Genomic DNA, 17,500 nt, shown 5'->3' on the forward strand with positions numbered 1-17,500 from the left:
ATGTCCTGTGTGATTGGTACTTTTTACAATTTTGGTATTTTACACCTTTTTCTGTGTTTTCATTTGCATTCACAATTTAGTTAACTTAATTGTTTTCATTAATTAATCACTGCACATTTAACTGAATTTAACACTTGCAAGTTAATTTGCATTTACTTAGAATTCCTTTCAAGTTTCATTGTTGTTTAACACTTGTGAATTAATTTCCAAATTTTAATTATTGCATAACACTTTTGAATTTCGAATTAATCAATTTTCTTGAATTTTGTGATAAATTAATTTTGATTTAATTTTGCTTAATTAATTCAAGAATTAAATAATCTTTGCTTTGTTTTCAAGTAATAGTTAATTTCCCTGATATTGTGAATTTCACTTAAAAATTTTGAGATTGATAATAAATTTATGTATATAAAATTTTTATAAATGTTTTCTTTTTCACCAGTATACGTACCTGATTATATTTATGTTTGATTATGCTTAGGGAGAAACATAGAGTGGTAATTGAGCTGCTTTCCTTCAATTTAGTTGATGTGAGTTAGAACCAGGGAAGTACTTAGACTTCTGAAATCAGGGAAATACTTACATAGACTTTTAAAGTTGTTGATGGAGTGATGCCCTTTAATCAATTTAATTACTTAGAAGATTACCTCACACCTGTTTTGAATAACTTAGTCTGATTTCCTGCAATACTGGAAAGTTGTTTAAGGGATCACTGTTGGCTTTAGAGTATTCAGTCGTTTATTACCTGTCATGAAGGTTCAGGTAAAAATTAATGATTGGTAAGTGTAGTAACCAGATACTTGGCACTTTGTCACAATATATATATATATCTATATATATATATATATTATATATATATAATGATATATATATTATATATATATGTATATATATATATATATATATATAATATATATATATATAAAATAATATATATATATATAAAAGCAAATTCCACAGGAAAATGATAGTCAGAAATCCAAGCGCTTTCATCTTTACTCAGACATTGTCAAGGAGTTAATGAGGTACAACTGGAGAGAAAGGTCTCAGGTACAACACAAGATCAAGAATACCAGATGGTTAATTGTCAAAAGGGTAAAAATTAAAAGAGATCATCCAGGATTATCGGATATCACACGGTCACAAACCTAAACAGATTGACCCTAACCGAAATTACAAAGTTTCTTTACAGTCCAAAACATGTAAAAACTGAATATATTAATTTTGTTGCTTATATTTATCTACAACTTTTTTCATTATGAAAGCATCAAGTTTAAATAAAACCAAGACTTAAATTTAGAACATTTCTATTTTTTTTTTTTTTTTTGACTTGATGAAAAACAAGATTCAATGATATCCTTTTAAACTGTGTCATTACATGGAATTAAGGCTCTTGCTTGACTCCAGTTAATAGGATGGTCTAAATCTCTCATATGTACGAATAATGCATTCGATATTTGCCCAGTTCTCACAGAATACTGATGCTGTTTGAGACGTTGTGAAAGAGATTTACCAGTTTGTCCGTAATCGACTTTATCACACTTTTTGCAAGGAATTTCATATATGCAGCCTGGAAGATCCTTAGGAGAATTTTTGATTATTAAACTCTTGACATTAATATTACTGAAAACAACATTTATGTTAAAAAGCTTTAAAAATTCTAGGAATATCTAAAAACCTTTCATCATAGGGTAATTTTTGAATGTTATTCTTACTAAATTCAAGTTTGTCATAAGTTGAATAAAATGTTTTTCTAGCTCTTTTCCATGCCACATCTACAAAAGTCCTTGGGTATTTAATTTTCATTGCAATATCATAAATAGTTTTAATTTCAGAGTCAATAAACTGCGGGCTAAGACACGTAAAGCCCTTAGAAACATTCCAGAAAAAACAGAGAATTTAACATTTTGATGGTGATTGGAGTAATAATGAACAAAAGAGACAATGTTAGTTGACTTTCGAAAGACTGTAAAGGTGAAATTTCTATCATTTCTATGGACAGTTACATCAAGAAAATTCAAATTACAATTTCTTTCTTCCTCTACAGTAAATTTTATAGAAGGGACTAAATTATTGAGATTATTAAGGAATTCCTGGAGATTTTCGTGAACTGGCCAAATACAGAAGATATCATCCACATATCTAAACCAAATAACTTTTTGGGGCAAAATTCTTGGTAAGAGTTTTGTCTCAAAAAATTCCTTGTAATATTGCTAAGGACAGGAGATAAGGGATTACCCATAGCCATGCCAAACGTTTTGTCACAAAAAATTCCCCATTAAAACAAAATTTACTATCTTTGATACATAACCTTATGAGACTAATGAGGTTTGCTACAGTTAAGGGAATATCATGACGTTCTAATTCATCCTCCAAAAATTCAAGTAAATCATCTACAGGCACTTTTGTAAATAAAGAGACAACATCAAAACTAACCATATTAAAATCAAAATTCAAATTTAAACTATTCAATTTGTTTATAAAATCAACATTGTTTTTAAAATTCGTGTTAGAAATGTTTTCTACCAAAGGAGTAAGAATTTTTACAAGCCATTTAGATAAATTATACGTAACTGAGCCCACTGAACTAATGATTGGTCTGATAGGGTTATTGATTTTATGTGTCTTGACTAAACCATACATATAAGGTAGGGATGCGCATTGTGGTGTAAACTGTTTAATTAACTGGTCCAAGCCCTTCAAAATGGATTTAATTTGTTTATTAAAATGGGAGTTCACTGTCTGTGTAGGGTCAGACCTCAGTTTCGTATAAGTATCAGTATCATTTAGCAATGTCATTATTTTACTTATATAGTAACTTTTATTCATTATTACCACTGCATTAGATTTATCTGCTTCTGTCACTTTCACTGTATCGTCTTCTTTAATTTTCTTAAAAGCCTGGAGAAATCTCACGGGTACATTAGGGGGAGAAGGCTTACACATAGCACCATACACAATACCTTTACAAAATTCTAAATAACTCAAATAACCCTGGGGATCGAACTAAACCCGTCCATCCCTTTCTCTACAGTAACTAACATTAGTTTAGTCATAAAACTAGGAAATTCATAGCACAGTCTTATCAGTAACACCATAACCACTGAACCATCAGTTAAGTTCCCATTATGAAATACATTCTCATTAGCCGGATCCGTCTGTAGTTAGACAGAAAAAGATATCTACATAAGCAAAAAAATAAGTCAAAATGACACAAAACAAAAGGTCAAATGGAATAAGACATCTTTCAAACAAATATTCAAAATACAAAGACAAGCCACACTTGGGCTTATAAGTAAGTATGCTTACCCATTCAAGCACTAATCACACACTACAGTGGTACCTCGACATACAAAAGTCCCAGCTTACAAAAAATTCAAGTTATGAAAGCAAATGCGAAGATTTTTTGGGCTTTACATACGAAAATAACTCAGGTTACGAAAGGTTGTTGCTGTAAAGTCCCAAGATTCGCCCGGACCGCTGATAAAAATTTTAAAACTCGCGCGCAGCCAACTGAGTAGACTCGCCACCATCCTCCCACTCTCCCATTCGTTCCTGATGCTAGTCACCGCCATAAGATCCTGCTCTCCTATTGGTCAGCATCTCTCCCATCGTGCTCTATGTAAAGGCGTTCTTCTTCAGCCACTGCTTCGCACCAGCGTTATCGTACGCACACGGAATTCGTTTGTTCACACATACGATTTCGTTTGTTAACGTAAATTCGTGTTAGTGATTCCGTTGTACTACTTTATCGTGTTGTGAGAGAACTTAATTAGTATACTACATAACTTAATTACGTACAGTATAGTCATGGGTCCCAAGAAAGTTGCTGAAGTTCATGGAAAGAAGAGGATGCTTTCTATGGAGACAAAAATGGAGATTATCAAGAAGTATGAAGCTGGCATGCGGTTGAGTGTGATCGCTAAGAAATACGGCCGAAATCCGTCGACGATAGGCACGATCCTTGAGCAGAAGGAAGCCATCAAAGCAGCTACAAGAGGAGCCATGTGCACTATGAGATGGAGAGGCTGCTTCTTGTATGGATAAAAGACAAAGAAATCGCTGGCGATACGATAACCAAGACAGCAATCTCCCACAAGGCCAGTGCTATTTTGTCAAAAATCCGTAAAGTATAAAAAAGTAATAAAACTGTAAAAATCAAAAAAAAGACAAAAAAAAAGAAATTTAATTTTAAGTTTTTTGTAAAGTTAAATGTTAACGTTTTGTGCCATTTGTTATTGTCTTTTGTAAAGTTTAGTGTTAATGCTTCCTGACATTTTTTAATGTTTCGTAAAGATAAGTGTTTAAGTTTTCTGCCATTTGTCCTCCTCCTCTGCCGCCACTTTCGGAGATCGCCTCACTCGAAAGGTAAGATTCCACATTTTACTACATACGTACGTATGTACGTGCAGTATTTCTTATATACCATGTACACTAATAGACTTTATTTACAGGTATGTAGTACATATTAGTAGTATATGTAGTTTAAGTTAGGTACTGAATGGTCCAAATTGTTGTATTTCATTGTTTATTGGTCAATTTGGCTTTATTATAATATGTACAGGGGTGTTTTTGTAGGGCTTGGAATGAATTAGGCACTTTACATGTAAAATGCGGTTCAAGATACAAAAAACTCAGGTTACAAAGGCCGCCTCGGAACGGATTAATTTCGTATCCTGAGCACGAATTCCCTCTCAAGACACTCCCAAACCAATGACTTCACCAATTCGTCACAAGTTCATGACGTCATATACAGATCATAGTCACACCTATAAAATCTACCCAAAACCAGATTCTAAAAACATATTTGATTCCATCTTTACACGGATAGGGCGTGGTCTGTTCTGCCTAGGCAGCGACCTTCAAAGAGGTTGGGTCAACATTTTCAAAGCTGATGCTGAGTATTGTCCCTTAGGATCTCGTTTTCCACAGAGTCAAAATGATGACATATACGTTTCACAGAATGTCATAATCATCATGTCCTCTTATCAACCCATTATTTAAAAAAAAATGACACCCCAAAGATAACGAATCATATTCATAATGGTGTTTTAATTATATTCTTAATACTCATCATTTCATATATATATATATATATATATATATATATATATATATATATATATATATGTATATATATATATATAATATATATATATATATATATATATATATATATATATATATATATATATATATATATATATGCACACACACACACATATATATATATATATATATATATATATATATATATATATATATATATATATATATATATATATATATATATATATGTATTCTGTTTAAAATCTTACGACAAACGATGAAAACATGTCATCGGAAATTTTACAGGATCACAAAACAGTAATAATCACTTATTCTTAAATCTTACTCAACAATTACAAAGGCAAGTCACTCAAATTAAAGTAATACAACACAAATAGTAATAATGCAGTATTTCAATAAACTTGGATTATCTAATCAAATTACTAATTCAAATGACATTAAAGAAAACGTTGAAACAGCAAGTTAAATGTCATACTCAACTAAATAAACAAGTAAAGCTAATTCCAACATTCTCCCCACCATAGGAGTCATAACTCCTATAAAAAAAAAGAAAACATAATAATGAACAAGGAACAGTCTAACAACATACAGTAAGTTACACTGGAATTTGTCTCAAATTGGAAGAGTTAAAATTTCACAGTAATTTCAATATATTTTGTAGCAATAACTCAAACTGATATTTGCTATGAGACAAAAATAAAAATAAATTATTACAAATGTTATTCAAAGTGAATGGACTTACAAATCTTGAATAAACATGTGAATCTAGACACAAACCTATATAATCACAAATCTAGTTTCTTAAGGACTTCAGTTATCCGTCCCGATCGGGTGCGATTCTCAACAGAGTACTCAAGAGTGAATACAGTCTTAGATTTCTCAAGAGGGGATTCAGGCATGGATTCATTGATGGTTTTTGTTATAGCTTCAGAGCCAAAACTTGAAATTTCCTGATAATGTGATTTTTGTATAGGCCTGGTAATTACCCCTTTGGAAGTTTTTACATTTACACCTCTAATAAGTCCATCTTTGCCTGGAAATACATCAACTATCACACCCAAGGGCCAATGCAGTCTGGGCAGATTATCTTCCTTCACTAACACTAAATCACCTTTCTCCAGGTCACAATTATGAGTGAAACCTTTAACAACGCAAGGTAAATTCCTGATATAATCATTGCTCCATACACTCCAAAACTTATTTAAGTTCTGCCTTCTTAAGATTTCTCGATCACTTAAATCCTTAGCTGAAATACAAGAAGGGTCAGTGCTCACCCGAGTTTGAAAACCTGTACTTCTCCCAATAAGAAAATGAGAGGGAGATAAAGGGACAGGGGCATCAGTCTCATCACTAACAAAAGTCAAAGGCCTGGAACTTACACATGCTTCAACTTCATGTAAGGTCGTTTCTAATTCACACCTGGAAATATAATTAGCACCTAAAGTTTTTCGAACAGCAGACTTTACTGATCTTATTAAACGTTCCCACCAACCTCCCCACCAAGGAGACCTTGGAACTATAAAGCTCCAGTGGGGAGATAGGTGTCCATAAACCTTTTGCAATGCATGCAACAAAGGTCTTAGCATTATCGGAATACAGCACAGATGGAAGCCCCCTACGAGCAATAAATCTGCGAATTGTAAGCATACAGTCAAAGACACTCATGGAGTCAGTAAGCTCTACTGCACACATGAAAAACAAAATATAAAACTTTTGCGATGCAAAATCAGCACAAAATAGAGGACCAGCAAAGTCGAGACCAGTTACACTAAATGGTGGTGCAGCCTTCACCCTTAATTCTGGTAAAGGAGCTACAGGTTGACTGCAAGCTCTTGAATCATGTCTTTGACATCTAACACATTTCTTGATGACAGACTTTACTAATACTCTAATTCCTATTATCCAAAAACTACTTCTTAAGGAAGACATAATAGAAGAAACACCTGCATGTTTAAGAAATATATGCTGAAAGCTGACAAATAGTTTAGCCAAGTGACATTTGGGTATTATTACTGGGTGTTTACTTTCATAGGTTAAATCTGCATGCTGAAGCCTACCCTTAATTCTTAATAAACCTTGCTCATCTAGAAAAGGATCCAATTTGCACAAACTTGGCCCCTTTGGAATAGGTTTTTTCTCAATAAAGCATTAACTTCCGAGGGATAGACCTCTCTCTGTACACAATAAATCATTTTAGTTTTGGCCTTATCTAATTCATCTGAAGTCAGTGGGCCTGAAGTTCCCAAACATTTAATTACATGCTTTTTTCAGTTATGTACAAATCTCAAAACCCAAGCCATTACATGCTGAGCTTTACTGAAGTGACTCCATCTATCAAATTCAAACAAAGATGTGTCTAAACTGAGAGCAACACAAGTCATATCGTCCTTACAATTAGCTTCTTCCATAGTAGAAAACAAGAGTTTACCTTCATGACCAAAATACAAAGGTTCAGATAGCCAGGAGGGACCATTTAACCATAAACTGTTAGCCAAAAGCTGATCACCTAACGTTCCTCTGGATATCAAATCAGATGGGTTGTCAATTCCTGAACAATGATGCCAACAGCTAGGTGGAGTTATACTTTGGATTTCAGTAACTCTATTAGCTACAAAGGGTTTCCATTTACAAGGGTCTCCTTGAATCCAAGCAAGTGCTATCTTAGAATCAGTCCAACATATGAGGGAGGTATCATTACCCAAACTTAGAGCATTCTTTACAAAAACTACTAACCTTGAACATAATAAACCCTCCATTAATTCCAGTCTAGGAAGAGTTACTGTCTTGATAGGTGCTACTCTAGATCTGGATGCCACCAATGACACCTTATAAGAACCATCCTGGGAGCAGGTTTGTATATATACACAAGCACCATACCCCTTTGTGGAAGCATCTCCAAAGGCACGTAATTCAATTTTACAAAGACCGCCCCATGAAGTATCAGGAAAATAGCACCTATTAACATTCCAAGATTTCAGAAATTTAGCACTCTCGACCCCTTTCTGAAACTTAACCTGCAGTTCCAGAGGTAACAAATCATCCCAAAGAAGACTCAATCTCCAAATGTCCTGAAAAAGTATTTTACCATACATTGCAAAGGGACTTATAAGACCCAGAATATCAAATAATTTAGCAATAAGACTCAAAACTGATCGTTTGGTCAACTCCAGCTCTACCTTGGAGCTTAGTTCAATTCCATGAAAGGAAAATGTATCAGAATTGCTATACCAATGCAATCCTAACACACCCGTAGCTTCATCTTCCTTAACAATATTAATTCTATCATTAAATCTAGACGTCACTAATTTACTATTAGAGACCCATTTGGTCAAAGGCATACCTGCCAGAGATAAAACCTTACGAGCCTCACTGAACTTGGCATAAGCTTCATTAAAGCTGTCAGCACCATTCAACCCATTATCTACATACATATTTTCCTTTGACTCTTGTATTACCTCAGTAATTTTACACTGTTCAAGATGATATCGAATTGTAGCATTTAATAAAAAGGGGGTAGCAGTGTTACCAAATGGAACACGCCAAAATCTCATAATTCTAATATCATTTTCACACTTCAGTAAAAATTTATGCAGATCTCTATCTTCTCGTCTCATATTCACTTGTAAAAAAGCCTTGTTTATATCACCTGACAAGGCTATAGGCCATCTCCTAAACCGAATCAGTATTTTTACTAAGTTGGGGTTAAGAGAGGGGCCAGTTTGGAGACAATCATTCAAAGATACTCCATTGTAACTAGCAGCGGAAGCATAAAAAACAGGGCTTACCTTTGTACTTGTACTAGCCTCTCTTACAACAGGTCTGTGAGGCATATAAAGAATAGTAAAAGCACTACTGATCTCATTGCTAGGAATTTCCTCAATTATACCCTCCTTTTCATACTCATCAAAAACCTTGTAATACTCAGTTTTAAGCTTAACATCCTTATCTAATTTACAGTGTAATTTATTTAGTCTCTTTAAAGCAAGTTGTTTATTATCTATTAGATCACTCTTAGCGGTTTCACTTTTCCAAGGTAGGGCTACTTCATATTTACCTTCAACAAATTGAATTTTCTCAGAAAATTCCTGCAATGTGAAATTTGACTCTAATTGATTATTGGACTCCTTAGGACTAATCCCTACAGATTCTAGATTCCAAAATTTACTTACATCATAATCAGACACCTTAGAAATACACAACATTTGAGATGACGTACAGGGATAAAAAGGATTAGCATGCCAAGCACCAGACAGTACCCAACCAAATACAGAGTTCTGAGCTACAATTCCATCAAACTGAATTACATCATCAGACTTTATGAACTGCCAGTATGCATCCAACTCTATCAATATATCAATATTCACATGTGAATTATTCTGATAATCATCAGCAAGTTGTACATGAGAAAAGGCATTTAACATATTATTTGGAATAACTGGTCTAATCAAGGGCTGACATATCTTATGAACCTCAACAGCTGTCAATAAATGGGATAAGTTATTACGATCAAGTAACTTCAATTTATAAATGTTACTTAGGCTACTCTTACTTGACTTGTCACCTCCAAATACTGAATATGCAAGAGGCTGACTAGTAATCCACTCAGGTTTACATTTCTTTACAATATTACTACTAACATAAGTACGGTCAGACCCACTGTCAAACAAAGTTCTTGCTTCAATAGGTATACCATTAGATCTCACAACACTGACCTTTGCCGTTTGTAAAATAGTACAAGTTACATTTGTAGAAGCAACGTTATGAAGAGCAGCTCCAGCAAAATTAACCTTGCTCATTACGTTTATTTACAATTTCAGACCTGTTCTCTACAGCAACCTTTATGGAGTCCTTATCCTTATTTGAATCCAACTCAATACCACACATTATGATGTTATGTTTTCCATTACATTTTTTACACTTGGAAAAACACCCTTTAGCTAAATGACCCTTTTTTAAACACTTAAAGCACAATCCAGTAGATTTTATTTTCTCAGCACGCTGTAGCCCATTCAATTTCAAGGTTTCATAACAATTTTCTGTTTTATGTTTTTTAGCACAAAATCCACAGATAGGATATTCAACCTCTGATAAGGTATGCAGAGCAGATGCAGAGGATACCTTCTCCCTTGAGCCCTTAGCGTGCCAGTTTCTTTTTTTTTCAGATACACTAGGATTTTCTGGTTGTCTAGAAGTAACATCTTTAAATGTCTCAGACTTTTCAATAGTTTCTATTTCTTCTTGTAAGAATTTCAGAAGCCATTCCAAATCACTTTCATGACCAGCACCTTTCCTAGCCCACTCCAGTCGTATTTCATTCGGAAGACAAGAAAGAATAATTGGCGTCAGGAAAACTTCACACTGCTTACCAGATACACCTAAAGCCTCTAAACTTCTGATGTGCGTCAACAACTCATCCTGTAGATTCCATAGCAGGTATACATACTTAGAGCCTCCTGCCTTAACAGGAACCTTGCCATTTAAAAGTGCTTGAACATGGGCAAATATCATCCTCTCTGGCCTTCCAAATCTCTCCTTAAGTAGATCACATGCAATCTTATAATTTGCACTTGTGTGAGATAGACCTGAGATAACTGATTTGGCTTCTCCTTCCAGCAATGACGCTAAATAACTAAACTTGCTTAATACTGGTATATCAGAATTGTCTACATGACAACTGAACTGGTCCCAAAAGGACTGCCATTCTGTCACTCTTTAAATTTCGGCAGTTCTAGCTTAGGCAGCTTCACTTGTGCACCTGAAGATCCATTAGTACTACTATCATCGTCACCTTTTTTGTCTAACTCTAGGAGTTTCTCAGCAGCCTTAATCCTAGGTATAAGAGACATTGTTCTAAACTCAAAGGCCTTGTCCAAGTCATTATTAAGCAAGTCACTTTCTAACTCAACTTCTATTTCTGACTATACTTCATCTAACTTAGACAAACGAATATCAAAATTTTCTATAATAGTTTCAATTCAACTGCACTAAGGACAGGCATTCCTAATAAACTTACAAGCTCCTTTCCTAGCCTAGAAACCCATCCTCTGGCTGCCTTTCTCTTCTTTAACAAATTTTCCATCTTGAACTATTTATTAGCATATAATCACTCACAAATGGGTTCTTGATATCCTTTCCCGGGTCTGGGCACCATAATGTTTTAAATATAAGACTAACAAACATCCAAGAAGGGTGGGAGAAAGGAAAGTCGGCTGTTGACGTCGTTGTTTCTAACTGTATTCTGTTTAAAATCTTACAACAAATGGTGAAAACAAGTCATCGGAAATCTTACAGGATCACAAAACAGTAATAATCACTTATTCTTAAATGTCTTACTCAACAATTACAAAGGCAAGCCACTCAAATATAAAGCAATACAACACAAATAATGATAATGCAGTATTTCAATAAACTTAGATTATCTAATCAAATTATTGATTCAAATGACATTAAAGAAAACGCTGAAACAGCAACTTAAATGGCATACTCAACTAAATAAACAAGTAAAGCTTTTCATAAAGTTAATTTCAACAATTCCATGTGGCAAATGTTCGAATTTGTTAACATGGCAGAGGGTATCGATTCTAATTACATGGATATCAATTCTAATTACAAATACCCGAGTTCGATGGTTATTTGGAAGGTTGGAGTCGGTATCAACTTATAACCTTACACTTGTTAGCCGAATCGATAATGTCACTGAGTCCTGATTTCTTCTCTATCCACTGGGCGCTGGTTCGAACCCACGAGAGGACAAAATTATTATCAACTAAAAACTTCCCCTGAGTATTAAAGGTTATTTGTAGCACAAATAAAATAATATATATATATATATTATATATATATATATATATATATATATATATATATATATATATTATATATATATATATATATATATTATATATATATATATATTATATATATATATATATATATATATTGTATATATATATATATATATATATATATATATATATATATATATATATAATATATATATATATATATATATATATATATATTATATATATATATATTATATATATATATATATATATATATATATATATATATATATATATATATATATATATATATATATATATATATATATATATATATATATAATATTATATATATATATGAGCATGAAGGTAGACCACGGAAACATTTTAAATACATTATAATTCTTTATAAACCATAAAGAAAGTAAATAGATGTAACAGAAACAAATTGTTCTCACTTCTCTAGTAATTACTAGACTTGATGGCATGTGTGGAGGGTAGTGAGGAAGGTAAAGAGGACGCAGAAGTTACTTTTGCGAAGTAAGAGCCCCTTTCCAGAGAAATGGCAGCTATTTACTCTTTATCCAAGATTTGTTCTTGGTATTCACTATGTTTACTTTGTTACTAAAAATCTGTCCAGCCATGTTTGTTTTTGCCCACATTCTAAAATGTTCCTGAAGTAACAAACTGCATTTTAAACAGTTTGCTTCCGGTTTGTCACCTTTCATTGATGAACATGGGACACCCTCCTTCCCTCCTGTTCTTCAAAAGAGAATTCCTCGGCTTTGTTGCTGCTCCTTGTCTGAAAGTTCTGCAGTGATCTATATTATGCGTTTCTCCAATAACTCCTCCACATCAACATTAGTCACCTCCAAAGTAGTGGAATTGCTAAGAAACAATATCCTTCACAACAGGCTTAGCCTCTAATGCTTCAAAGTCCCTTTCTGCTGCAGCATCTGGCCACAGTTTTCTTCAGGCTTGCCTCAGTAAGAGACATCCCCCTACCACGTAAGGGCGATGCAATGGAAGTGGAAGTCCTTTTAAAGCACCCTGGAATAGTGCTTTGGTATAGGATTTCTTGAAATTAGAAATGTGCTGGTTCATGGGCTGCATGAGAGGATCCGTGCTGGGGCAAAACCCTCGCCCTTATAAAGCCTGGAGGATGGGCAGAAGCATTGTCTAGTGCAAGAAGGGCTTTCAGAAGTAACTGTTTTCTCTCGAGGTATTGCTTGATTCACACACTCAATAAAAAATTTCTAGTTACCTAAGCATTATTGTTAGCCCTCCACAACACATTTAATTTATTTTTCATTATATTATTTCTCTTAGAAACCGTGGGACACTCTGAGTGTTAAATCCCCACTTGTATTCCAATGGAGCAAAAATTATCCTATCCTTCAATGGCTTGCTTCCTAGCAGTGACTTCTCCTCTTGGGTGACACAGGTCCTGGTTGGCATTCTTCCAAAACAGGCCTGTCTCACAGCAAATGAACGCTTGTTGGGAACAAAACCTTCAGCCTGTACAAAATTCTTCAACCCTTTTACTTACTTCCCAGCAGAATCTTTGTCAAAACTGGCAGGATCTCCATGTCTTACCCCAGTACATCAGCATGTAATTGTCTTGCCTTTGTACATAAGGTTACCTCAGAAACACTGTCACATGTCAACTGTTCTTCATTAATCCAAATTAACAATATCTCAAACTTTTTCATAATCTGAGACTTTTTTCCTCAGATTTCAATACCTTAGAGATCTCTCCTTTTCATCTTGGCAAAAACCGTTTCTTTGGACATCCTATAATCCTCTGCCAGATCAACCATGCTTTTCTATAATTTCTTTGAATCTGAGTAGAATTTTTTTTCTCTCTCTCTCTACCTTGCCGGTACCCTCTAGCCTTCTGAGAAGCTATGATAATAAATGTTTTATACATTTACTTTGCATTAGAATAATGAAAAACACAATGACTGATGCACAGTTTAGCAGCGATGTGCACTGATCGAGACCTGTGCAGCTAGAACAAACCCTACCCAATCTTTCAGCTGGGATCTGTACACTCATAACATGCTTAATCATATACGTAGTCTAGTCACTCGTCTTTGTCTGTTCCTAAACCGAGGGAAAAGTCCATTAATGGAGCCGATATTTCCCTACTGATATTTCCCTAGGCAAAACATCCTTTAACTGAATTATCCATTAATGGAGTTGTCCATTAACTGGGGTATATACACAAATATATGTGTATATGTGTGAGTGTATGTGTATGTGTTTGTGTATAATCACAGTGACACGAAATTTATAAACCCAGCTTTACCACAGGGAAAATGAAACACTGGGTGTAAATTCTGACCAGTTTTGGCTTTATATCTAAGCCATTTTCAGATCACTTAAACATAGTGGTGGAAATTTCCCATATATGTATAGCTACATGGTTAGTACAAACGAGCATACAGACCATCGGAAACCTAATATTCTCACCTATCAGGTGGGAGGGTATGGAACCTTCTACACATTAAATGCATCTCAGCCAAAGGTTCTCTATTCACAAATCTGTTTATGTATGTGAGTGGCTACTACCCTCTTCCCCCTCCATGCCAACTGCTTTTCTCAAAACCTTTCCAGTGCACTATTATAATAAACTATCTTTTCAGCCCTGTTCACTTTATTGTATGATTGGTTTCACTAGCACACGGAAATTCCACTGTCCACCTCTACATGTCTTACACATTTTCTATGCTTTTCTATTCCCTTTTCCAATGATTTTCCAGTTTGAATAGTATAAAAGTTGTGCACAAGACCTTCTGAATGAAAAGATGCTCAATGATATTACTTCTAAAACAAGAAAATATTAAAAGAAATTTTACAATCCAAAGAAGACCCTGGACCACCAGTGCCAATCATGAATGTGTTCTCATCCCATAGAACAAACAAACTGCTAGAATTATGACTTGTGCCTTAGACTATGGGCTAAATTTCACTATGTCATCTGAAACAACGAACAGTGTGGAATTTCCAAAGACTAATTTTACAGTGAGACAAAGAAACATATGCATGCCTGTGGATATACATATTTCAGAATATAAGATCAAGTAGTTTTATTTTTAGTGCTCTCTCAAAATTACTGATATGGCACTTGAGGTAAGTGCCAGTGAGAAGCATGGAAAAACTAAGGAATTAAAGATGTCTAAGTTATGACGAAAGATATTAGCACTACAATGAAGGTAAAATAAGGAATACCTACTTACGTAACTGATCCACTGGATGCAGAACCAGTCCTGAAAACTGTGGATAGTCATCTAGATATATCTGCAGAATAAACTCTGTATTAATACCGTGCTGGCTGGCCACATGCAGTGTTTCATTGACTTCAGAGAGATCTTTCGGTGCATCTGCAAACGCAATGCGTTTAAGCCGCACCTTAGACAGTAAGGGCGGTAGGATAGAAAAGATATCAGCTACTCCAAAATGTAAATAGTCCTTTAGATTCTTTACTGCCATCACTGAAACAAGCGATTCCAGAATTTTATTATCTAATCTAGTTTCAATATATGGAACCAACAGATAATAATGTGTATCACTAGAGATGCAGTATGATACAAAGAATTCATGAATGTCATTGATTCTCTTGTACAAAACGTCTCTATCTGTACTATAAAGGATTCCTGGTATGAATGAAATGACATTCCTTAATCTCCTGAACACGGAGGCTTGATCTGCAATCATTTGTACAATCTGAAATCCTTTTGACCGCAGCACATCTTCAATAATGTTTCCCTCTTGCTGGCCTTCCCTTGTGATGATGTCATCACAGATGTTGACAGCAACTGCAAACTCCTGTTCACTTCTGTGTCTGTAGCAGAAAACCTTTTTAATTTCGAGCTGCTCTTTGGTGTGTTTTATACAAAAATAAGACGACATGATGGCATCAAAGTTTTGAATTACCTCTTGACAGCTAATCTCCTTTTGCAAGTTTATCACATCGGTCTCAGACCATTCATATTTTTCCTCATTGTAATATTTCAGAGACCATTTTCTGTACAGTGCATCAAATTTCTTCAGTGATTCAATAGAGATTCCTGTCTTGTTGGAGAGTCTCTTGGTCATGTGCTCTTTCAACTGCAAATGAAGTGATGACTGGGTATACATTTCATTCCTTATATCTGGACATTCAATGTAAAGAAGAATGAACAGGTTAAAATACAGAGGCGTTTGCAAGATTACTTTAGTTTTAGGGTTAATTTCCTCTATCTTCTGAAGCAGTTCTTTTTTCAGTGCTTCCTTTTGGCTGACATCATCCCTCACTAGATAGCCAATGAGTCGTTCTGTGAGTAAGTTCATATCCTGTTTTTGCAAACCTAAAACTTTTAGGTTGATTCTGGAACGTTTTCCTTTGTTCACAATATCTGTTAGTGTCTGAGTATTCATTGGACGTGTTGTGACAACAATCTTCACATCTTTAAAATTAAGAGCTAATATTTCTCTGAAGAACTTTTTAGACTTTTCATTGGCTTCATCATACCCATCACATAAGATTAGACATTTAGAACCAATGACTGTAGACTTGACTTGACAGAAAGTGTACAGAAATACAGTTTGTGGAAGCAACCCTTTAAGGTAGTCATCAAAGTTGTCATGGCTATGGTTTCTAAACTGCATATAGAGTACAATTTGGAAGGAAGAGAGTTCTGGCATATCCATTGTGTTCTTATGCCATCTCTCTACAATGGAGCAAAGGATTGTGGTCTTTCCTGAACCTGCATCACCAGATATAATCACAACTTTAGGGTCAATTGGGTCTTTAATTGCTAAAATTTGCTTTTGATCTACAACGATACCTGCGTTGCCACGGCGACGCCCATGAAACTCCATATTTTCCTCCACATTCAAAGAGACCATGATGTTACATGGTTCTGTGATATCATACTGGGCCAGCCAGTCAAAGGGCAAAATCTGACAGAGGTCTACATAAAGACGCAGGAGCTCTTCTCGAGATAGTTTAAGTATATATTCAGAAAGCTCTCTTCCAAACTGCTCTATTTCTTCTTGAAGATTTTGCACATCCTCTGGGACTGAGGGATCATATTTCTCACGGATCTTCCTTAGCAGCTCTAGAGCAGCAACTTGGATCTCTGCTTTAAGCTGGTCAATTTCTGAGCCATGGCATGGAAAGAGAAGTTTGGTTTTATCAAGAGTTTCCTGGAGTGTTGTCTGAAAGCCTTGAAGTTTATTTTCTAGATCTGTATTTGACAGCGCCACCTCTTCATGGCTGACAAAGTTCCTCTCATCTTTTATAGTTTTCATTAATCCTTTGAGGTCTCCACCAGGGTCATTCACCCCTCTTTCCCAAAGAGTCTGGCTGATCCTATTCAACATCGTGATGTCCAACTCCTCTGGCGGCTTCTCTGTTAGATTTTTCACTTCCTGGGCGTTGAAAAATTTCTTCGTCAGTGGTACATTGTTATCGATCAGAATATCGCGGATCGTTTTATGTTGTCCGTCGAGAAAACTATAGTAATAGATCATAAACGCCACCTTCTTTCCCCAGTGCCTCACAAAATGGTAATGTCTGAAATTTCTAAGCGCTTGTGAGGAAATTTTCGTTTCTGACGAAGCCATTGCACAGTTCTTACGAATTATTAAGTAATAAG

The 17,500-nt window shown here is 34.8% G+C and overlaps 1 protein-coding gene across 2 annotated transcripts in view; it reads right to left on the bottom strand.

Annotated features, from left to right (window-relative positions):
- The window catches only part of LOC135213188 (uncharacterized), a 22,254-nt gene that overhangs the window by 4,437 nt on the left and 317 nt on the right, over nt 1-17,500 (bottom strand). Inside the window, exon 1 of one of the 2 annotated variants that reach the window (XM_064247154.1) lies at nt 15,098-17,500. This exon is cut by the window's right edge and continues 316 nt beyond it. In XM_064247154.1, coding sequence (XP_064103224.1) covers nt 15,098-17,468 — 2,371 coding nt within the window. In that variant the 5' untranslated portion in view covers nt 17,469-17,500. Of the gene's footprint in view, nt 1-15,093 lie in introns of both variants that reach the window. The other variant, XM_064247156.1, reaches the window with a different exon arrangement.

This window comes from Macrobrachium nipponense, chromosome 42 (assembly GCF_015104395.2).
Source record: "Macrobrachium nipponense isolate FS-2020 chromosome 42, ASM1510439v2, whole genome shotgun sequence".
Lineage (NCBI taxonomy): Eukaryota > Metazoa > Arthropoda > Malacostraca > Decapoda > Palaemonidae > Macrobrachium > Macrobrachium nipponense.